The 23678-nt window shown below is 39.2% G+C and overlaps 2 protein-coding genes across 5 annotated transcripts; one reads left to right on the forward strand and one right to left on the reverse strand.

Moving 5' to 3' along the window:
- Positions 1-789: 789 nt before the first annotated feature.
- Positions 790-10432, reverse strand: Mrpl50 (mitochondrial ribosomal protein L50). Its single transcript, XM_006973665.4, has 2 exons — positions 10300-10432; positions 790-2219 (listed from the first exon to the last, which is right to left on the reverse strand). Exons 1-2 carry the CDS (start codon positions 10389-10391, stop codon positions 1829-1831), a joined length of 483 nt encoding a protein of 160 aa, XP_006973727.1. The 5' UTR covers positions 10392-10432; the 3' UTR covers positions 790-1828.
- Positions 10433-10486: 54 nt separating this feature from the next.
- Positions 10487-23120, forward strand: Znf189 (zinc finger protein 189). 4 transcript variants are annotated; one of them, XM_015992502.3, is made up of 4 exons: positions 10512-10929; positions 11116-11245; positions 11654-11738; positions 20296-23120. In XM_015992502.3, exons 2-4 carry the CDS (start codon positions 11231-11233, stop codon positions 22002-22004), a joined length of 1809 nt encoding a protein of 602 aa, XP_015847988.1. In that variant the 5' UTR covers positions 10512-10929; positions 11116-11230; the 3' UTR covers positions 22005-23120. The 4 variants fall into 4 exon arrangements, with proteins under 4 accessions (XP_006973725.1, XP_015847988.1, XP_015847990.1 ...); XM_015992504.3 differs by having other exon boundaries at positions 11657-11738; XM_006973663.4 differs by lacking the exon at positions 11116-11245 and having other exon boundaries at positions 10487-10929.
- Positions 23121-23678: the final 558 nt, after the last annotated feature.

Here is a 23678-nt window from a genome sequence, read left to right on the forward strand (position 1 = left end):
TTGGTGTGTACCCAGTAATTTTTAAGTGCTGTGACATTTTTTTAGATACTGTCTTGTCAGGATTGTGTGGGTATGCACACCTGAGGCCAGAGCAGGGCATATTTTTTTTTTTTTTACTGATCTCCACCTAATTGTCTTGAGATAAGGTTTTTCTGCTGAATGCTGAATGGGAACCTCACTTTTTTGACTAGTTGGCCACCCAGCTCTAGGCATTCACCTCTGTCTCCACTTTCTAATCTGGAGGTATAGGTACATGTAGCCATGCTCAGTTTTGTACATGAGTACCGGGAATTTAAACCTAGGTCCTCAATCTTACAGGTCAGGTGTTCTTACCCACAAAACCATCTCATTCACTTCAACTATTTTTCCCAATAAATCTGTTAGAATTTATATATCCAACTGATTATTATTTTTCTTCAACAAAGTTACTCAAGAGAATAAATGCAATTTCTTGTGTCTAAAGCCTTCCTATCACAATATTTTATATAACCACTAATTTTGTCATTCAGATCTATCTGGCAATCTATTTTAACAATCTCTACAAACTAAGTACATTAAAGTACAAAGATGTGCCAACTAGTAACTAATCATAGGTACCCTAAGGCCACTTTTAAAGTTATAGAAAAGATCATTTGAAATATGCTTCATTTTAAGGATATGTAATTAAATGTGGAATTTGGCAATGACTCTTTAAAACTTAATAGCTGCAAGATACTTTTTCAGTTCTACCACTCATTTTAAGAAAATAATAAAGTGATACATAGAAGTAAGTTTCAAGAAGACATCAGATTTTAACAAATCTGCTTTAATCCAAGATGAACCCAAAATACAGTGTACTTTCTTCATCTTTACTCATGGACTGAGACAGTGTTTGAAATGTCCTATGTGAACCAGACGATCACAGTTCTTTTAAATATCTAATACATTTCCTCATTTGTATTTGTATACATGATAATCCCATACCTATGAGCTTTAATAACATTAAAACATTTTATTGCAACTACTACTTTATCCCTATGAAAGGCAAAGTGAGCATCTGAATGTGCAATGCCCTTCTATCTTAAATCCAAGTTAATTAACATCTACGTGTGATGGCTAATCTTGGTTGTCAACTTGACTGATCTAGAATCAACTAAAAGATAAGCATCTGGCCACTCCACTGAGGGATTTTCTCATACAAATTATCTCATCCAAGAGGGAAGTATACCCTAAATGTGGCCAGAACCCATGCAGAAGGAAGGTTTGGCTTTCTGCCTGCTTGCCTTCACTCTACTGGCAAGTTCACCATCCTGTTCCTGCCATTGCTGCATTTCTTCACTCATATTAGAACCAGCTTCTTCAGGCTGCAAACACGGTTTGGAGATCAGCAGCTCTCCAAAGAATCCTGCAGGCCCTCAGCACCAGGCTGGTACTGTTCAGTCAGCCTCATGGACTGAGCAACCCTGGGTTCTCGGCCTCTCCGGTGTGAAACAGCCATTGATGTACTATCTAGAACCTAACCCAAGCTAATCTGATAAATCCCTTTTAAATCTGTATTCATGCTATCACTTCTGCTCTTCTCAAGAACCCTGACTATACATAGCAGAATGAAAAGAACATTTTCATAAATTATCAACACTTGATTTTATTGGGGGGAAACAGCTTTAGCAAATGTGAAAATGTCTTCTTTATTGATTCTCCATGAGAAAAAAGATATGTTCTTCTACAGGGAAAAAAAAGGAAAGGGAGGTTTAGAGAAGAGTTCTGATGGATACCATATCACAAGGTTTATCAGCCACTGTAGTGAGGAGAACAACAATGATCTCAATGCAGTCAACTGCTGAAATGCTCAGTAACCCCAACTGATTTTCAAATTGGGAGGCAAATTACTGGCAACGAGTTCATCAAATTTAGATCTATCTTGATGACTGGGAACATTATAGAAATCAAGAACGTCTTTGACCCTGCACATTTGGTGAAGCCTGGAGTTAGGCACTGCATGGCCCAGGTCATCAGCTAACTGTGCCAAGAGTCTGAACTTTACACGACCATCATCCAAGGAGATATCTTGCCAATTAGTAGGAAGAGATGAACCAAGAACTTCTTTAATACAAGATTCCAAGCGACTCTGGAGATCGTCAGGTGGTGTGTATGCTCGGCTTCGTAAGGGTGGACACACCAGAACAGGCTCTTTTTTCACTTCTTCTACTGCCTCAGCCACCACCGGCTCTTTCTCCTTTCTGGAATGATCAAAAGCAAACACGTGAATCTTTGGCTGATTATCTTAATGATGCTAATAAACATCTGATTGAATCTTGCCTTGCAATCAAAATCCAGTATTTTGTACACTTAAGACTTTCTGAGCACAGTGGAGAGCAGAAAAGAGTAAGATGATCATCTACCCTTCAGGTGGGTATAGTTGAATCAATTGTTAGAAAAGAAAACAAAAGCTTAGTATGTATTTTACATACTTGTATGAATTCTAAAAATAAGTAAAGAACAAAGATAAGGAAAACTGTTCTGTCTAGGAGTCCTAGTCTGTCTTAGTTGTTTCTATTGCTGTGATAAAACACCAGGACAACAAGCACTTGTTTATTTCATCTTACAGTTCCATATCACACCCCATCACTGAGGGGTGTCAGGGCAGGAACTCGAGGCAGGAACTGATGCAGAGGCCATGGAGGGCTGCTGCTTATTGCACTGCTCTGATGACTCACCCAGAACCGCTTGCCAAGGGGTGGCACCACCCACAGTGAGATGGACCCTCCCACAATTTTCAATCAGGAAAAAGCACCAGACTTGCCCACAGGCCAATCTGGTAGGGACATTTTTTTCAATTGAGGTTCCCTCTTTCAAATAACTCTAACTTTTATCAATCTGACATAAAACTAGCCAGCATATCCTCCAAGATCTAACTCTAATACAACTAACTAAATTTACTTCCCACCAATTTGTTACATACATTATAGGCCTGCTCAAACTAAACTATATTCTGTTTTCCAAACACACTACCACTTTCCTGACACTTGTTAGTTCAGGTTATATTTCCTTACATGAATCATTTTAATCTTTACTCATGGGAATTATACTACTTACCCTATAAGGCCTAAGATAAAATGTGTGCCTCTTAAGAACTTTAACCTGACTCCTCTAATCAAATGTTAGTTTCTCTGATCTTCATAGCAGTCTACACTGCCCAGTGTATCCCATCCTATACAAGTTTTAATTTTGCTTATATTCTACCTCACAAGATCAGAACCTCTCAGTTCCAAACAGTTTATTTTTTTTTTTTATTGGACAGTTCCCTGCTGTGTGTGAGGGGCCATTCTGTTCACTGTAAGGTATTTACTAGCGTCCTGGCATCACTTTATTTAATGACAGTAGCACTCCTGTCCTGAGTCACAACCATGGACACTACTAACACTGTCTCTTGAGAACCACCATACCAGACTGTAAGATCTTTAATATAATGGCCTGTTTTGGGGTTCTTTGAAAATGAACTCAACAACTGCTTAGAAGAGAATCTGGCTGACATACCATTTAAACGCTTTGGTTTGTGAACCACCTAAGTAATCCTGTTTCTCGTGGAATTGGCATCTGACTGGAATTGACCATCTTTACAGAAAGAGAAGAACAGAAATGAAATGTCTGGCCAAGAATATACTTTAGAATGTAACTTTGCTTGTCTACTTAAGACTTTGTTCCATCAACTCATCCTTCATAAATTTTTGATTACCATCTCAGTGTCATGTCTTGCAATGGCTTGACTATATTATCCTCAAAAGCTCTTGTCTTGGACACTCAATATTTGTAATTAGGCCTTTTTTAGAGGTAATTAGAGGAGATAAGATAAGAAGATTGGGAATGCCATAAAAGCATTAGTGGCTACAAAGAAGAGGAAGAAAAAAAACAAGCTAGTATGCCTGCTCTGTCTCACTATATACTCTTCTCCACTATGTTAAGAGGCAGCAAGAAGGTCTTCTACAGATGTAGAGCAGATAATATTGCCAAGCTATTGATAAGTCATCCATTTTTTGACTTATGTCAATGGACTAAGTCAAGGGACTAAGACTCTACTGAAGTCTTAGAGTAAACAATATACTGCAATAGTTTCCTTTTTTGAAGAAAACTAGCCACTGTTTTTAAAAAAACTCTCAAGAGAGTTATGTTCATATAATTTCCACTCACTTACCTTCCATATTCCTCAAATCCCTTCCATTACATTTCAGCGCTTTCAGAATAAATGTAATTCAGGTAAAAGACTCAACATTCCAAAAGATAAAGTGGCTAAAACAAAAACAAAAAAACCAAACAAAAAACCTCTGAGGGCTGGAGAGATGGCTCCCTTGTCAGAGACTGGGCTCATAACCAAAACGTCAAAAATAAAAACCAAACTCTAACTCTATGTTGTCTGTAAGAAACTTATTCTTATTCTTTTTTTTTTTTTTTTTTTTTTTTTTTTTTTTTTTTTTAAGACTTAAGGGCTACATCAATCAAAATTGATGGGAAAAGGATATTTCATGGGCATAGCTATACTTACATCAAACCAAATAAGCTGTTAAGTCAAACTTTCTCTCAAAGGTCATTAGATAGTAATAAAATAATCAAATCAATTGGATGAAATAAACATGTACCCAATATGAGAACACCTAAATATACAAAGCATATATGAACAAGCCTGAAATGATAAATTACTGAAATAACAGAACTCAACAACACACTCTCAATAAACAGTGTATAGGCTAATGTTGTGGGATGGTCTGTATGTCAAATCTGTTGCTCTGATTGGTCAATAAATAAAACACTGGCTGGCCAGTGGCCATGCAGGAAGTATAGGCGGGACTAACAGAGAAGAGAATTAGGGAACAGGAAGGGAAAGGGAGTCACTGCCAGCCACCGCCATGACAGGCAGCATGTGAAGATGCCGGTAAGCCACGAGCCACATGGCAAGGTATAGATTTATAGAAATGGATTAATTTAAGCTATAAGAAGAGTTAGCAAGAAGCCTGCCACAGCCATACAGTTTGTAAGCAATATAAGTCTCTGTGTTTACTTGGTTGGGTCTGAGCAGCTGTGGGGCTGGCGGGTAACAGAGATTTGTCCTGACTGTGGGCAAGGCAGGGAAACTCAAGCCACAGGCTAACCACACAGGACACCAATAAATACTGAATTTTAATAATATTGTATACCAAATGGATATATACAGAGCTTTCTGTTGTAGAATATTCCTTTATACTATAAGAAGATATGTCACTATGATTGGTTTAATAAAGAGCTAAACGGCCATTAGCTAGGCAGGAAGAGGTTAGTGGAACTTCTGGGGACAGAGCTCTGGGGAGAAGAAAGAAGGAGTCGCTTGCCAGGCACAAGGAAGCAAGATGGGCAGTACAAAGTAAAGGTAATTGAGCCACGTAAAAGAACATAGATTTAAAAATATAGGCTAATTTAAGTTGTAAGAACCAGTTAGGAACAAGCCTAAGCTAAGGCCAAGCTGTGTCGTTTTTGTGTGGGATGGTGGCCCAAAGGAAAATCAGCATACAGCTTTCAATTTAACATCCCGACCATTACATGAAACACTTTCATCTTTACTTGCTTCTCAAGCATGTATTGAATATTTTGTAGGCTAGATTACATTATATCACAAAAGAAGCCTCATGAATTTAAAAGATCAAAATGATACAAAATAGCCTTACTGACCACAAAGGAAAAAAAAGAGTCACCAGTAATTCAAGAGAAAAACAATAACAACAAATCTCTGGAAACTAAGCAACAGACTGTTGGGTCAAAGAGGAAATCAAAAGGGAACTTCCAGATTATCTTGAGATAAGGGACTGGAGAGATGGCTCAAAAGGCAAAGTGTTTGACAAGTGTGGTGGTTTGAAGAGGAATGGCCCCCATAGGCTCATAGATTTGAATACATGGTCACCAGGGAATGGCACTATTAGGAGGTGTGGCCTTATTGGAAGAACTATGTCACTGGGGTTTCGAATGCTCAAGCCAGGCCCAGTGTCTCCCATTCTTCCTGCTGCCTACAGAGATATAGAACTCTCAGCTACCTCTCTAGCACCATTTCTGCCTGCAGGCTACTGTGCTTCCTGCCATGACAATAATGGACTAAACCTCTGAAATGTAAGCCAGCCCCAATTAAATAGTTTCCTTTATAAGAGTTGCCATGGTCATGGTCTCCATGACCATGAACGGAAACCCTAACTAAGACACTAGGTAATAAGACACCAGTAACAGAAACTAAAGTGTCTTAGTTATGGTTTCTATTACTGTGAAGAGACACCATGACCACAGCAACTCTTACAAGGGAAAACATTTAATTAAGGTGGCTTACCTACAGTTTCAGAGGTTCAGTCTATTATCATCATGGTGGGGAGTATGGCAGCATGCAGGTAGACATGGTGCTGGCTACATCCTGATCAGAAGGCAACAGGAAATGGCTGTGACTCTGGGAGTAGCTTGAACTCAAGTACAAGAACTCAAAGTATGCCCCACAGTAACACACTTCCTCCAACAAGACCACATCTCCTAATAGTGTCACTCCCTTTGGGGGCCATTTTCTTTGAAATCACTACACCTAGACACCAAGTAAACAAAGAGGACCAGAGTTCAATACTCATCATCCTGGAGAAAAAAACTACCAGAAGGTGTGCAAGCCCATAATGAGAACACAGGGGAGTCAGAGACAGGAGGTCTTGAGATGGATGGCTAGTCAGTATAGTCAAGTCACTGGGCTCCAGGTTCAATGAGAGACCATGTCTCAAACTATAAGGTGGAGAGTGACTGAAGTAGACACCCAACGTTGACCTGTTCTTCACATGTATGCATGCATGCACGCACAAAACCACACATACAATATCTTGAGATAAGTGAAAATGTATAGCATAACTGTGTGAGCTACTTTTATATCAACTTGACACAAGCTAGAGTCACTTGGGAAAAGAGAATTTCACTTCAAAAAATTGATGTGTTTGAGAGCCCAGGTCACCATGGGTGTTACTACACTTAATCTGGTGGTCCTGGGTGCTGTAAGAAAGCAGGTTGGGCAAGCTGTGCAGAAGTGAGCCAGAAAGCAGCACTGCTCTATAGTCTCCACATCAATCTCCTGCCTCTAAGTTCCTGCCTTGAGTTCTTGGCCTGACTTCCCTGGATGATGGACTGACCTCAAGCTGTAAGACTGAAATAAATCCCTTCTTCCTCATGTTGCATTTGGTCACGGCATTTCATCACAGCAGTAGAAAACTCTACCAAAGACAGTAACAAACATTAAAAGAAAACCTATACTGAGAAGAATTTATAGTAATAAATGGCCACATCACTCAAGATTTTTAGCAATCTGACACTGAACCATATGAAACTTAAAAAGAAAAATGTAACCCTAAAGTTAGCAAGACAGGAAATAATAAGATCAGAGCAGATACAAATTTCATAGAAAGAAGCCAATAAAACTAAGGGCTGATACAGAAAACATGTAATTAAAATCAGAAATATAAGGAGATACTTGAGATGTTTCAGAACCTAAAAGATACTTGAGATATTTACAGAACCTAAAAGAAACAGTTAAGATCCTAGGAACTAAGCCAGGAAAGAATAGAAAGCCTAAGCCAGTCAATAGCAAATAAAAGAGACTGAAGAAAAATGAAACAGCAAAAAACATCCCAACAGAGACTGGAATAAGTATCTTCATGTGATAATTGTACCATACATTCAAAGAAGAACTAACATCTGCCCTTCTGAAACTCTCCCTAAAGTAGGAAGAAGAAACATTTCCAAAATCATTTTATGAAACCAGGACACTAAAGCCAGACAAAGATACTACAAGGCAATATCTCTGATGAACATAATGCAATAATCTTCAATAAAATAGAAGCAAACCAAATTCAAAAAGGCAACCATACTATGACTAAATAAACACTTCCTTGGACTGCAAAGTTTGTTCAATATACACAAATGAATAATGATAGACTGCATTAACAGAATGAAAGTAAAAATCACATCATCATCTCAATGGAAGCAGAAAAGGTGTCTGATATAAATAAAGCCTAACACTCATTCAAGATCAAAGCTCTAAACAAAATAGGTATAGAATCTACCACAACCAGATAAACATAATTTAGGAAAGCTTACAGCTAAACTCATAATGAATGGGGGAAAACTATTAATAAAACAGTTTTCTTTCCATGCTCAGGTACAAGCAAGGATGCTCAGTCTCAGAACTTCTGTTTCCGGGGGGGTGGGGGGGGGGTGGGGGGGGTTGAGTGGGGCTTCCTATGTAAAGTACACTGGCCTTGAATTCATCATTTTCCTGCCTCAACCTCTGCAAACCACTATAACCTCATACTAGAAGGCATACTCAAGAGCTTTGAGAAAAGAAGAAATAAAAGGCAACCAAATTAGAAAGAAGTACATTTGTCTCTGCAGATGACTTAAGTCTATTAGAAAAACTCAACTATGTAACACACACAAGAAATTGCTAGAACTAATAAACTAATCCAGTAAAGTTGCAGTATACAGAATTAAATTAAATTTTTTTTTTAAAAAAAGTTAGTACTTTGGGGGCTGGAGAGATGGCTCAGTAGTTAAGAGAACTTGTTACTCTTCCAGAGTTCAGTTTCCAGCATCCACATTAGGTTGCTAGCTCATAGCCACCTGTAACTCCAGCCCCTGGAGATATGGTGCCCTCTTCTGACCTCAAAAGGTATCTATCAGTAAGAGATATGCATACATGCACATATGTACATAAATAAAATAAATCCTCAATAAAAAAATCAGTAGTTTCTTTAGGGAAATAATAAATTAGCCCAAAAGAAAATCAAGAAGTCAAATCCAGTTTACAGTTAACAGGAAAAAAAAAAAAGGAAATATTTAGGAAAAAATAACCAACTAGGCTAAAGATCATCTGTATACTGAAAACTGTAAAACACTGAAAACTATAAAACACTAATAAAAGAAACAGAAAACACACATAAATGAAAAGACACCTATGCTCATGGAATGAAGAATCAATTATTATGTTATTTTATCAATACTGTTAATATGTCTGCACTACTTAACATACTTAACCCAATGCCTATCAAAATAATCTAAGCAATCTTAAAATCACGAATAGCTGCAGCAATCTTGAGCATGAGCAATGTAGTAGAAATCATACTTTAAGATTTAAAATTCTATCCCAGAGTTATGGTGATCAACAATAAAAAAAAGATAGAGATCTTAGTGTTTTCATTAAAAATAAAAAAGGATGTAAAGAGATGGAATTAGCTAGACTGTAAAAGTCTCTTCTTTATGTGTATATACATCAATGCATCTATTTACACCTTAAAGAATAGGTAACCAAAAAATGAACATAATTTAACAACGGCTCCCCTCTTAAAGATCTTTTCTTATTAACCACTGTACCTTTAATATCTACCATATAGTAGACATTAAAATATTTGTTGAGTGAATAAAAGAAACGAACTTGGAACATTTGACAGTAACCAAACAGAGAGATTTAGTTAAGACATGAGATGATGACTCAAAATTTTAACCTACGACATTTGTTGTTCCCTGCAGGGTCCCAGCGGTTAAGTTTCCATGCCCTAAACATTTTCTAGGTCATACAGATGGATCCCACATAATGCAGTGGGAAAACTGTAGGTAAGTAGTTAAGACACAGGGATTCTCTATCCACCATGCGCGTGCTTTTCTCTTCAGTAGGCCTCAGTTCCCCCTAGAGTCACAATGCTGAGGCGTGGAAAAGAGACTACTACTGGAGCATTGTACACATTTGAGAGAAATAGAAGACGTTTAAAAAAATATTTGTTGTATGCATCAATGAAATAAGTGCGCGAGGGAAGGGAGGGAGGGGAGGAGACGGGAGGGGAGACAGACTGAGACTGACAGCGAGCGAGCGCGCGCGTGAGGGTGAGGGAGAGAGATACACAACGTTGATCGGCAGCCTTCATTTCTCATCTTGCTTAAAAACAGACAAGCCCCGGGAAGGAAGTTGGCTTACTGAACACCTACGTTCATAATTTAGCTTGATCAGTCCAAACGAGTCGTTTGCTTGCAGACACAGCACTGCGTGCCTTCGACACGTGGTTAATGCTGTTTACTAAGGAACGTGAGACGCGAGGCAAAGGGCACCGTGTGGCCATTAGGAGGCTCCGCCAGTCGCGGAAACGTCGGCCGAAGCTTTTAACTCGGATCCCTACTCCACGCTAACTCCTGCAGGCTAAGGACCAGGGTCCCAACTTAACCCTCTGAACTCTAAACCCTAAGTTCCTGGTTACTTTCGTGGGACGTAACCCAATGAGAAACCCTCAGCTTTACCTGGATCGAGACCAAAAGTCTCTACGAGTAGCCAACGGGACCTTCCAGAGCCAGCCTCTTCTAGCAAACCGGCCCGCACACAGCGCCGCCATCTTCGACCAGCGTTCCGGAGCGCCGGGAGCTGCCCGACTCAGCCAATCACACGCGAGCTTACTGCAGTGGTCCCTGTTGTTGCCTAATCCTGTGCACACTGGGAAATGTAGTCTATTGCCATTTGCGGAAGAAGGCTGTGGCGCGCCCCCGGGGCATGTTGGGAGTTGTAGTTGGAGAGGTTCGGTGAAGGTTCCGGGTAACGCCTTCTGGTTCAGGGGTGGTCGGCTGTAGCGCTGCTTGACTGTGAGGTGGAGAAATTGGCAGCCAGGAGACTGCAGCGAGGCCCGAAAGACTGCACAGCCGGGCAGGAGACGGGGCTTGGGGTGGGGGGACAGTCAAGCAGATTGTCTGATATGGCCCTGGGAACGTGACCACTCTGAGACCGAGGCAGGACCTCCCCAGACCCATCCAGTGAGCCTCGTCTTGGCGGGGCCTAATTTCCAGCAGGCGGCTAGGCCTCGCCGGAGCCTCATTGCTGTGTGGCTGCTATTCCTGAACGAGGACATGGCGTCCCCAAGCCCACTGCTGGAGCCAAAGGTGAGTTGCCCCTTCGAGAGACCTCCGTTATTTCGCCGCTCCCGAGACGGCCAGGCCGTGCCATCACCTCCCCAGTCCCATCTGCTGGCTGCCAGTTCTAAGGGAGGACCCCAGCCAACAGCCGGAGTACTCCGTGCTCCGGGTGCAGTTAGTTAATGGGCTCTTTTTTTTTTTTTTTTCCCCAAGAACAACTTGATAAATCGGCTGGAGAAAATTAAGACTGCTCCAAGTTAGTTCTCGTTTGTGAGTTCCCCAAGTGAGGCACTATTTTTGATATCCTCTGTCTTCTGCAGCTGGCCTGATGGCTGAACTTAAGGTGGGTGCTTAGGGACCTAATGGAATTGAGTTGAATTGGGTCTCAAGCTGGTGTGGGTAGACCATTGGAGGGGGCCGGTGAGGTGAGAGAAGCTTGGAGAGGTCTTGAGGCTGTTAACTATAATTAAAATAGTAGTGACATTACTGTGCAGTAACCAAACCAGAAAGGGCTTTCAGTTTAGAAGGCACAGATTCAGATCAGTTCCTTTCCAGTCTAGGTGTTTGCCTGTAAAAGTCAGTTCCAAGAATTGGGCACCTTTTGACATTCTTAACTTGGTTCCTCCTAGTGAATATGACCATGGTAAGTGATAGAATTGTCCCTGAGAAAACTGGAACTGACTACAGAAATCGTACTATTTCAGCAGTTGCTGACATTTGAGGATATGGCTATGTTTTTTTTTTTACCCAGGAGGAGTGGGATTATCTGGACCCAGCTCGGAGAAGCTTGTATAAAGATGTCATGATGGACAGTTATGGAAACCTGGTCTCTCTGGGTAAGACTGTGCTGTTTCTCTAACATATCTAATAAGTTGCTAACACTCATATTCAGAACACTTCAACCAGTATTATTAATGCCACTACCGTTTTGTTCCAAAATTCTGATTCACATCTCTCCGCCATTCATTATGTCCATGACTCTCTTATCCCGACCTTCCTTATAACCAAAGTGCAAGGTTTTTCAGCTTCCCAGTCTCCTTCCCATGTTACTCTGGGCTTCTCTTCTTGGTGCATCTTCCCACTGCTTTCCTCCCACCCCTTTTCACTGCCTTCTGGAGTGAAGTTTCTTTACACAGTGTTCCTTACCCCTCCTGGCCTACACAGAAACCTGGCACGTTCCCAGGGACACCACTTCTCTGGCAGACCTTCAAGTGGGGGCTGCTCATTCTCCCCAGTCGTCCTTCCTCTTGCGTTGTCTCAAGGCTGGAAGGCAAAAGCTGATTGTTCTTCCAGCCCTTCAGTGCCGCTCCCAAAGCATTTGTTTTCTACCTTCCAATAAAATGTCCTGGGTCAGAAGTCTTGCTCTACCCAGTCTGTCCCTTTTTACCATCGTCTGTCAACTTTTTTGGGGGGTGGGGGGAGAGGGGAGGTTTTTAGTCTTCACTGCTTAACCCAGTCAGTAAGTGAGCCTCAGTGGATACTGGTCCTGTAGACTCCAGGAACCTGCTTTTCACGCTTATTAACTACTCATCTCATTGATCATGATCCTAAGTTTGTTGTAACAAGCAAGTGTGAGAACACACTGTCCTATTCTCTGGCCACTTATTTCAGTAACAGTTGGTTGTTGACTCTGACTAAACAAAGAGGTGAAACAGGCCTGCTTCTTGCCCTGGTGGAGCTTAACTGTGGCTTACCTTTCCACTTCTCCTTCACCTGTCTACCTAAACCTATTCATTCTTAATGTATTTCCTGCCTCTTGTTGTATCCATGTCTTCCTGATGGTTTCAATCCTGTCCTGACTTGTGAAGATGTCTTCTAATCACAGCATGTTGTCTGGCCACTTTGATATTATGCTGTACTTATTCTGCAAATTTCAAATCTTGTGTTTATTATAAGATCTGTCCCTTTTGCCCCCTTCTACCTAATACCCAAGCACCACAGAAAAATTCTCTAATTAAAGGATCAGTGTCCTATAAGTATCTAGTGAGGAGGGGATGTTTATTTGTTTTGAGAAAGGATCTCTCTGTGTAGCCCTGGTTGACCTATGTCAAGGCTGGCCTGGAGGTCACAGAGGTCCACCCAGCTCTGCTTCCTAACTGATTAGGAATTCCTAAGGGATTAAAGGCATGCACCACCATGCCCACCATAGTGTCTATGTGTCTCCTAATTTACACTGGGTTTATATCTCAGCGACTTTTTTTGTATGTGATATGCTTCTTTTCCTATTAGTTTTAGTAGCAGTTTCAAAATTTTAAATTTTCTCATCTCTCTGTGGGCTTCATCTTCTGTTTCACAGACTATTAAAATAGAGTTCACTAGCATGAATTCTTAACTCCTGTGCCCCTCATCCACCTACCCTTAAACCAGCTTCTGTCTTTTCACTAGAAACTGAGCTATAGTCTTAGTTCTTTATCCCTTGCTACTTAAAGAAATTGGGCCATGGTCCTTGTTTATGCTAAGCAGCCTTTCTTCCAGTGAGGTACATCTCCAGCTCATTACCCTTTGTAACCTCTGTTCTTATGATAGGTTTACATCATGGCCTTTCCAACTTGGGGAAAAAGAAACAACTAAACCAGTTAGTGTCTTCCTCTTGCTATTTCCTGTGACTGACTGCTTCTCTTTTCCCACCATTTTTTATAAGTTTATGTATATTTAGTACAACTTTACCTTCTGCTGTCTCTGTGATTTTTATCTTGGCTCCTCAGTCTCCATAAGTTGTTCCACGGGGATTTATTAACAACTTCATTGTCAGATACAGTACACTCCTTTGGACCTTATTCTAGCCCTTTTTTTGAATGCTTATGACTTTTTTATTGTTTTGTTTTGAGACATGTTTTTGCTTCATAGCCCAGGATGGCTTCAAATTCACAATCTTCCTGCTCAACCACCCAAATTGCTGGGATTTCAGACATGCCCCACTACACATGGTTTGCTTAAAATTCTTTATTGCTTCTCTGTATTTGCTTGTGATCCTTGTTATCTGTCCCCTTTGCTTAGAGGCCCTTACCTTTACTCAGGTCATTAGCTGCCACCATGAGATGGTAAGCCCCAGCTAAGAAAGGTAATGTGGCACCTAACTACCTCCTATTGGGATTCCTAGTTGTTGCCAGTTTTGTGACTATGGGGGAAATCATTTTTATCTTTCTTCAGAAATGGAAATAATAATGACATGTACCTCTTATACTGTTGTTTTGATTACCAGGTTAGATATCAGTAAAGTACTTAAAATGATGACTAGCAGGTAATAAAAATAATGAAAGTATTGATTGATGTGTTCTCCCCCCCACCCCCATATGATTGCTATTTTCCTTATCACCTCTGTTGAGCTCCAGACTGATAGTTTTCTTCTTTTGGAAACAATGTAAGTTATGTCTGAGATAGTCCATTGAGATCTCAGGAATCTTCTCTGCCCAGTTAAATAACCCCTCTTTACTGTCTTGTCTTTACTTCCATTTCTGCCAATCTGCAGATCATTCTCTATGTTCGTTCTCATTACACATGGATCAGCATTAAGGACAGAACCGTCTTTTTCATTGGATGTTTTCAGCACTTACCATAAAGCCAGGCCTATATTATATGCTTCTTGAATAGTCATGTTTCTGAGTAAGTTACAAGTGAATTTAAAAACGGTTTCTCTTAATTGAATTATTGTCTTATGCTAAACTAGGTCCTGGCCATCCAGATGATTTGGGGCTAGTCTGTTTAAAACTTCTGATGGATCTATTACACTAGAACTTCACAAATTCGGCCTCTAGATGACCCCCTTCCCCCATATGCCGTGGTGTATCTGGCTCACTGCCAGCTTATCTACTTGGAGGATATCCAGAAGGGTACATCTGACAGAAGCAGAGCAATGCCAGTCCTGCCTGTACCTCCTGTATGGGACACACACTGGCAAAGGTGGAGCAGTGAGCCCTTTGGTGAGCTTGTACTTTCAGGCTTTCTTCTTGAGTTTATCTTAAATACAGCTTTTCACTGTTCCTTATTTCTCCTTCCACAGTCTCCTCATGCTCTTCAGCAGACCCCACTTCCATTCCCTTGATGAGAGCACCTTTAACCAGAGAGCACTGTTATGTTACTGATCCCATACAGTATTCTCCTCCATTTCATCTGACTGTTTTCCAAAACATAGCTCTTTCCTACCTTTATATCATACTTTTTCATGTTTTTTTTTTTTTAAATCTTAATAGCTACATTGATGATACAGCTAATAGCTAATCACTCAGCTTTTTGGCTTTCATTTTATTGACTCATATTGGATCTTGTCAGAACTGAGAGTTACTGAGAATACAAGACCTTGGACTCATTTTTTTTTTCTTTTGTCTATGTTCTCTCCTCAGTTAAAGTATTCATGCAGTTAACAGTTATTAAACACTGTGCTAGGCCCTACAAATTCTAGTTCTTCTCCATTCTCTCATTTGTTAACCAAGAAAACTGGTTGTTCTATAATCTTTTAAATAGTCAAGTTACCAACTATGGCCAACAGGTCAAATCTGTCCCACAGCAGACCCATTCCTTAATGTAATGTCTGTATACTTTTGAGCTACAGTGGCAGAGACCATATAGCTAGAGTGAAAATACTGTCTGGTCCTTCACTGAAAAACTGTAACTACGGTTTTAAGGTTGATTTACTTTCATATTACTGTCATCAGATGTCTTCTCAGCTATCATATTATTAGCCCTATTTAGTTAAAGATATTATCCATGCTAGTGTAATCCAGTAAGGGGACTTTTTTAATAGGGACATGTGTCTTATAGAATATCTAGACATGATTATAGCTGATCAGAATAGTGCTGAAAAGAGAAGTTGACTCAGTCGCCAAAAGTAAACAACTGTGCTCTTTTTACTCAAATTAGACCACTATAACAAAAGACTGTAACCTGGATAGTTTAAACATGGCTATTTATCTTTTATGGTTCTATAGACTAGGATGTTCAAGCTCAGGGTACTAATAAACTGAGTTCTTGATGGAGATCCCCTTGACTGAATATGGCTACCTTCTTACTTTGCCCTCATATGACATGGGTGTAGGAGGACAAGGAGTATATTTGTCTTTGTTCTTAAAAGGACCATGTATTCTATCCTGAGGACCCCACTTCCTGATCTGATCTAAACCTGATTTTTTTTTTTAAAGAGAACCCCCTTCCAGTCTTAACACACTGGGGCTTAGGACTGTAACAGAGAGTCCCTATAACTTTTTGCATTATCTTTTCCTTTGGTCAACTAGTATTTATTACTCTGTCCACATGTTTCTGTTCTTTTAACAACTGTGTTCACAGGTTATAGTCTAGTTACATTCATTTTAACTAGTTTTTTTCAGTTTCTGGGTTTCTAGAGAGACCTTCTTTGAGTCAGCTTGCCTGCTGAAGATAATTTAATTATGGGCACAGGATGAGAAGATGTAGAGGCATGACGTATAATCTCCAAGATCTAGTAGTTATTTCAAAGCTACTCTTTTTGGAAGCCTACACTTAACTTGTTTTTAACCTACCTATCTTGTTGACAGATTCATTATATTTATGCCAATGTCATTGATTCATTTAGTTTAGCAATGTATTTTAAGCCTAACGAATTCTGTAATAATCTTTCAAATTATACTTAATTACCCAGCTGCCTACCTTCTTCCAGCTGAAATTAGACTCATCGGGGTTTATTTATTATAATTAGTTGATATTATTTTGATTGGAATATTAATTGTTTATGGATTAGTTTGGGAAGAATTATGATTTTTATAATAGAATGTCATTAGTCATTTGGTTACCTCTGTTTAACTCTTCTTTATCTTTCAGAAAAAAAATTGGATAATTTTTATAGACCTTGCACTTTATTCTTTTTCTAACTTTTTTTTAGTGTTTGTTTGGGGGTGGGGACTCTCACAATATGGCCCAGGCTGGTCTCAAACTCCAGGACTCAAGTGATCTTCCTGTTTCAGCCTCTGAAGTATCTGGGTCTGTAGATATGTACCACTACAACCAAATTGATCTTTTTATTTTGTTTTTTATTTTTTTAAGATTTATTTATTTATTATGTATACAGCATGTATGACTGCAGGCCAGAAGAGGGCATCAGATCTCGTTACAGATGGTTGTGAGCCACCATGTGGTTCCTGGAAATTGAACTCAGGACCTCTGGAAGAGTAGTCAGTGCTCTTAACCTCTGAGCCATCTCTCCAGCCCCTTTGTTTTTTATTTTGAGTTAGAGTATTGCTATGTAGCTCAGGGCAGCCTGATCTCATAAGTACAGGTTAGCCCCAAACTACAGTAGTTTTCCTGCCTCAATCCCTTTGAGTGTTGGGATTATAGGAGTATACTACCATACTGGGTTCTGATCTTGCACCCTTTTTAGTTATTTTTTTCCTAAATTTTGTATTTTTTTGCTACTACTCTATAAATATTTCACTTTTCTATAGTATATACTAGCTATTTTTTATGGTAATAACACAAGGCACACACACCCAGAAGTTTGTCTTATTTCCTTGAATAAACATCCAGAAAAAGTACAGAGTTAACAGTAATTTCTAAGGAAACATCTCATTGTGGTTATTAACAAAAATAGTTGGCAAACACACACACACACACACACACACACACACACACACACACACACACACCACCTAAATGCATCTGATGAACTTTGGAAAGACTTTTTAGGGTAACTGCTTTGGACCAAATTACAAAAACCCAAAGGTTCCTTTGGTAAACAATGTTGAAAAATGATTATTAAATGGGATATACAAAGGTATAATGTGAAAGACAGTGTAAGTGATTTACTTATGTAATGTATCATAACTATAGGATAGAAAGGTTGAACTGAGGCATAGAGGCCATATCATGGAAAGTCCTGTGCATTATAAAATGTTATCAAAAAGATCTGTCATTTGATCTTAAAGTGATATGGTTAGTGAATCCTCAGGTAATGCCATGAATATAATTTCATCTCTAAACAAACATCTGTCTGGAATCCATGAGGCTAATGTATAAATGTAGTATGATGGCAGCCTCAAGGTCAATGGTTCTCAACCTGTGGGTTGCAACCCATTTGGGGGTCAAATGACCATTTCACAGGGGTCCCATATAGATACCCTGCATAGCAGATGTTTACATTATGATTCATAACAATAGCAAAATTCATTTGTGAAGTAGCAACAAAAATAATTTAATGGTTGGGAACCACCACAGCATGAAGAACTGTATTAAAGGGTCACAGCATTAGGAAGATTGAAAACCACTGCTCAAATGGGTGCCTGATTGTGGGGGTTAAAATAAGAAGTAGATACTAGAAAGAAATCCATAGTTTTGGTGGTTAACAATAATGAAAAAAAAAGGAGAAATCTAGGATTTAAGAATAATAGGTAGTGATGATTAAAAATGAGGAGACATTAAGAGATGATGATGGTGGTCATATTCTGAGGTATTTCAATGGAAGATATATTTATAGGATAATGTTAAAAGGATATAAACCTGAGTAACAATTACACAAAGTAGTTGTCAAAGGTAGACAAAGTGATGAAGTAAATTCAGTAGAAAAAAACTGAAAGAAGTAGGGAGGCATATAAAAAAAAAGTACCACCAAAAAGAACAGTGTTAAGAAATGAAATGATCAACAATGTTAGATGCTGCTGCTGCTGCTACTGCTGAATAAAATAATAAAATAAAGACTTCACAACCCCGCTGTGTTGTTTGAAAGTCGGTAGTGATTTGATGAGAAATTGTCTGGAAACAAATTATACTTGATTGTAGCTTACAGAAGAAATTGAATAGGAAGAAGCTGAGGAAGTAAGGAAACTGAGGGAGAGCTGCAGTGTGAGATTTTGTTTCAGGTGGCTTCTGTCAAGAAAAGACTTGAGACTGAAAACGAAGTTGGTCATGTCATGGTAGGAAGATGCCAGTGGAAAGTGCAGATTGAAAGAAGAGGAAGGAATTGAACACCTTCTCAGAGGAGAGTGGGATCAGGAGAGGCAGTGAATTACTTTTGGACATGAATGACATATACATACCCTGTTGCAGATAATTGTTAGAGGTAGAGACTGTAAGTTGGAGGAACTTTTCATTCTTGTTTGCTGTGTTAAAGGAAGCAATCCAGTGAAGTGAATTTGAGAGGAGATACTAGCCGAAGAAAGAAATCACGCTTTTAATAGTTGCTTGGGAGAATAAGAAATTTTTTTAAATTTTAATTGGGGAAGAGTGGTATACAATAGCTTAGTAATGTTTGAAGTAGTTAAAAAACTATAAGACTACAAAATTGTGATAAAAGACAGTTAACTAAAAGGAACTTGTTTAGGATCAAATATAAAGGTAAGTTATCAAATTAGAGATGGGAAGTCAATCTGGTACTCTGTTTTATTATATATCATTATATTCTTTTTTTCCCTTCAACCTATGCAGGGTTTTTGTTAGAAGGCTGAAAAAATGTGGTATGGTTTATTTTAGATGATATCATAATCTATGACAGACTACTTTTTTCTTTTTTTCCCATTAACTATGAACATATTATTCTTACAAATAGATATCCTAATTCTTTATTATAGGTGCTGCTCTTTACTTAATATCTTGTCATCATTATTGGTATTTTCTCTCTAATTTCACTTAAACATCATTTTATTTGGTAGTGTTTTATGTCTTATCTTTTTTTTTTTTTTTTTTTTTTTTTGGTTTTTCGAGACAGGGTTTCTCTGTGTAGCTTTGTGCCTTTCCTGGATCTTGCTCTGTAGCCCAGACTGGCCTCGAACTCACAGAGATCCTCCTGCCTCGGCCTCCCGAGTGCTGGGATTAAAGGCGTGTGCCACCGCCGTCCGGCTTATGTCTTATCTTTTAATCTTGCCTCATAACTTAATATCTAGCATGCTTTAGATAGTCAGCCACTAAATTCTGGTTAATGAATTAATTGTAGAATCCCCTGGTTCTTTATCTTTCATCCTTCCTACGATCCTCTTATGTGTCCTTTTCTCTCAACTATTTGTCTATTCATATCCCAATAATGTTTTCTCACCTAAATTTCCTGAAATTACTATTTTCTTCCCTTGGTATCCTTTCTTTAATAATCACACTGCTATAAAAAACTAAACAGTAAATAAATCAGATAAGTAATGTTAAGTAATATTAAGCCAAGAACAGTGACACACACACCTATAGTCCTACCTGCTAAGAATGATGATGTAGAATCTCATGAACCCAGGAATTCAAGGCCAGTCTAGGCAATATATCTTGCCTCTTTTAAAAAAGTATTTAGTAAAATATATATTATGAATTAGTTTTAAAACTGAAGTAGTAAAAGAAAATACACATAGGCTATAGTAGATTGGTTTAACTTGATGACTTTGTTTTTCTAATAATTTCTCTTTGCCATTAAAGAGCTTGGCTGATAATTATATTTTTTATTTACAAATATTTCAGATGTTTTAAACAGAAATAAAAATGAAGAGCCAACTGTGAAAGAAGAAATCGAGGAAGACATAGACCCACCAGGTGTAATAGTAACAAGAATCAAAAGTGAAATTGACCAAGATCCTATAGGTAGAGAAACCTTTGAACTTGTTGGTAGGTTAGATAAACAAAGAGGGATCTTCTTATGGGAAATACCACCTGAATCTTTGACCCAGGAACAGAAAATGTTCAGAGGGCACACTAATGTTCGTAAGAGACCAAACTCAGAAGAGAAGTGTCATAAATGTGAAGAATGTGGAAAGGGTTTTGTCCGCAAGGCCCATTTCATTCAGCATCAAAGGGTCCATACTGGTGAGAAACCATTTCAGTGCAATGAGTGTGGGAAAAGCTTTAGTCGAAGTTCATTTGTTATTGAGCATCAGAGAATTCATACTGGGGAACGGCCCTACGAGTGTAACTTCTGTGGGAAAACCTTTAGTGTGAGCTCTACTCTTATTAGACATCAGAGAATCCACACTGGAGAAAGGCCTTACCAGTGTAATCAGTGTAAACAGAGCTTCAGCCAGAGAAGGAGCCTTGTTAAACATCAAAGGATTCACACAGGTGAGAAACCCCATAAATGTAGTGACTGTGGAAAAGCCTTCAGTTGGAAATCGCACCTTATTGAGCATCAGAGAACACACACTGGGGAGAAACCCTACCACTGTACCAAATGCAAGAAAAGTTTTAGTCGAAACTCATTGCTTGTTGAACACCAGAGAATTCATACTGGAGAAAGACCTCATAAATGTGGTGAATGTGGGAAAGCTTTTAGATTAAGTACATACCTTATACAACACCAAAAAATACACACTGGTGAGAAGCCTTTCCTTTGTATTGAATGTGGAAAAAGTTTTAGTCGAAGCTCATTCCTTATTGAACATCAGAGGATCCACACTGGTGAACGTCCTTATCAGTGCAAAGAGTGCGGAAAAAGTTTCAGCCAGCTTTGCAACCTTACTCGTCATCAGAGAATTCACACAGGAGACAAACCCCACAAATGTGAGGAGTGTGGAAAAGCCTTCAGTAGAAGCTCGGGACTCATTCAGCATCAGAGAATACATATCAGGGAAAAGACGTCTCCATACAATGAAACTAAGGAAAGTTTTGATCCTAACTGCAGTCTTCTTATACAGCAGGAAGTCTACCCTAAGGAAAAATCTTACAAATGTGATGAGTGTGGGAAAACTTTTAGTGTTAGTGCGCATCTGGTACAGCATCAAAGGATCCACACTGGTGAAAAGCCCTACCTGTGTACTGTCTGTGGGAAAAGCTTTAGTCGGAGCTCATTTCTTATTGAACATCAGAGAATCCACACTGGTGAAAGACCTTATTTGTGCAGACAGTGTGGCAAAAGCTTTAGTCAACTTTGTAATCTTATTCGACATCAGGGTGTTCACACTGGTAATAAACCCCATAAATGTGAGGAATGTGGTAAAGCCTTTAGCAGGAACTCGGGTCTTATTCAACACCAGAGAATACACACAGGAGAGAAACCTTACAGGTGTGAAAAATGTGACAAAAGTTTTAGTCAACAACGCAGCCTTGTCAACCATCAGAAGATCCATACAGAGGTGAAAACCCAAGAAATTTATGAATGTGATGCTTGTGGTGAAGCCTTTAATTGTCAGATTTCTCTAATTCAGCATCAAAAATTGCATATTATGTGGATGCAGTAAAATGAGAGACATTTGTATGCCCAAATTTGAGACTAGCTACCGAAGTGCAGTTTTAGCATGGCCCCAATGTGGGTCAAATTTAGTGATAAAGCAATTTCTCCTTGGCCTTGTGCAAATAGTTTCTAAAGATCCTATGAATAGTGGACAGTGCCTATGGGGAACTGACTTGCAATTACTCTTGGGTTTTGGAGCCATAGAGATTTGTTGGTCAGTCTAATCCCAACCTTTTGGTAGAATTGATTGGGCAAAGCATAAGAGAAATGTTCTGAAGAACCAAATGAAATTAATGCAATGGAACTAGGAGCAACTGATGGAGAGCTGGAAATAGTTCAAAAAGTCTTCGGTTGCCATCTCTTATAGTTGCCCTTCAGTTCCATGATGTTTGGCTATCCATCTCAAACCCAGTGATTAAGCAAATGTAATTTGTGCAAGTCCAGATATGTTCAAAGTCACCATACACTGTTTATCACTGTCTAAGAAAAGTTGTTGAAAATTGTTCGTGAAAGGTGGGGGCTCCCCTGCTTCCCAGGTTGATAAAATGAGTGAATCAAGTTGTAAAGGTATTTGTAGGTAATTAAAACTAATAATGGTGTTACCAAGGAATCTTTAGGAGTCTCCCCCCAGCCCCCAAAATGGGCCTCAAGATAGAAAATTACTGGTTTATTTTGTGCTGTCCCATCTGTGAAACCTGTTTGTAATACTATATCAATATAAATTTATCCCTGCATAATCAGGAACATGTGAAAGTGTACATATTTTGATTACCAAGAATTGGAAATAAAAAAAGACCTAAAGTATATACTAGAAAGTTGAGATATTTTGGTATTTTTTAGGTTTTATGGTATATTTGCATGCAAGTTTTAAGTCTTCATTTCTTGATTCTAGGTTCTTTAGTTACTACTTATATACCTTTTAATTTATATATCTTAATCATTAAAACCTATTTGGGGTTTGCTTTGTGTTATTTGTTGCTTTAGGGTAATATCAGCCTTTATAGACTACTGTGTTTTGAAATCAGAATCAAAGGTTTGAAGGGAAGTACTACTTCTCTCCTTGTGACTCAGTAACATTTTTCTGGAGTACTTTAACATAAGATTAAATCTGGGTTCTTCAGGATCTGTGTACAGAGTTCTAAGTCATCAAATCCTGACCCAAACCCTATAAATTTGTGCAAATGGCCTTTTTCTTATGTACCACTGTCTTTGGGTTTCTATTGCTGCCATGAAACACCATAACCAGAAAACAAGTTGGGGGAGGAAAGAGTTTATTTGGATTATATTTCCACATTGCTTTTTATCACTGAAGGAGTTCAGGACAGGAACTCAAACAGGGAAGGAACCTGGTGGCAAGAGCTGCTACAGAGGCCATGGAGGGGTCCTGCTTACTGGCTTGCTCCCCATGGCTTTGTTCAGCTTGCTTTTATATAGAACCCAGGACCACCAGCCCAGGGGTGACACCACCCACAATGGGCTGGGCCCTCCCTCATTGATCACTAATTGGGAAAATGCCTTACAGCTGGATCATGGAGTCATTTCCTCAACTGAGGCTCCTTCCTCTCTGATGACTCTAGCCTGTGTCAAATTGACACAGAACCAGCCAGTACAACTGACCCCTTGTCAACTTGACACACAAGCACATCAGTATTATGCCACGACCCTTCCTTTCTCAATTCAT

Source organism: Peromyscus maniculatus, chromosome 2 (assembly GCF_049852395.1).
Source record: "Peromyscus maniculatus bairdii isolate BWxNUB_F1_BW_parent chromosome 2, HU_Pman_BW_mat_3.1, whole genome shotgun sequence".
Classification (NCBI taxonomy): domain Eukaryota; kingdom Metazoa; phylum Chordata; class Mammalia; order Rodentia; family Cricetidae; genus Peromyscus; species Peromyscus maniculatus.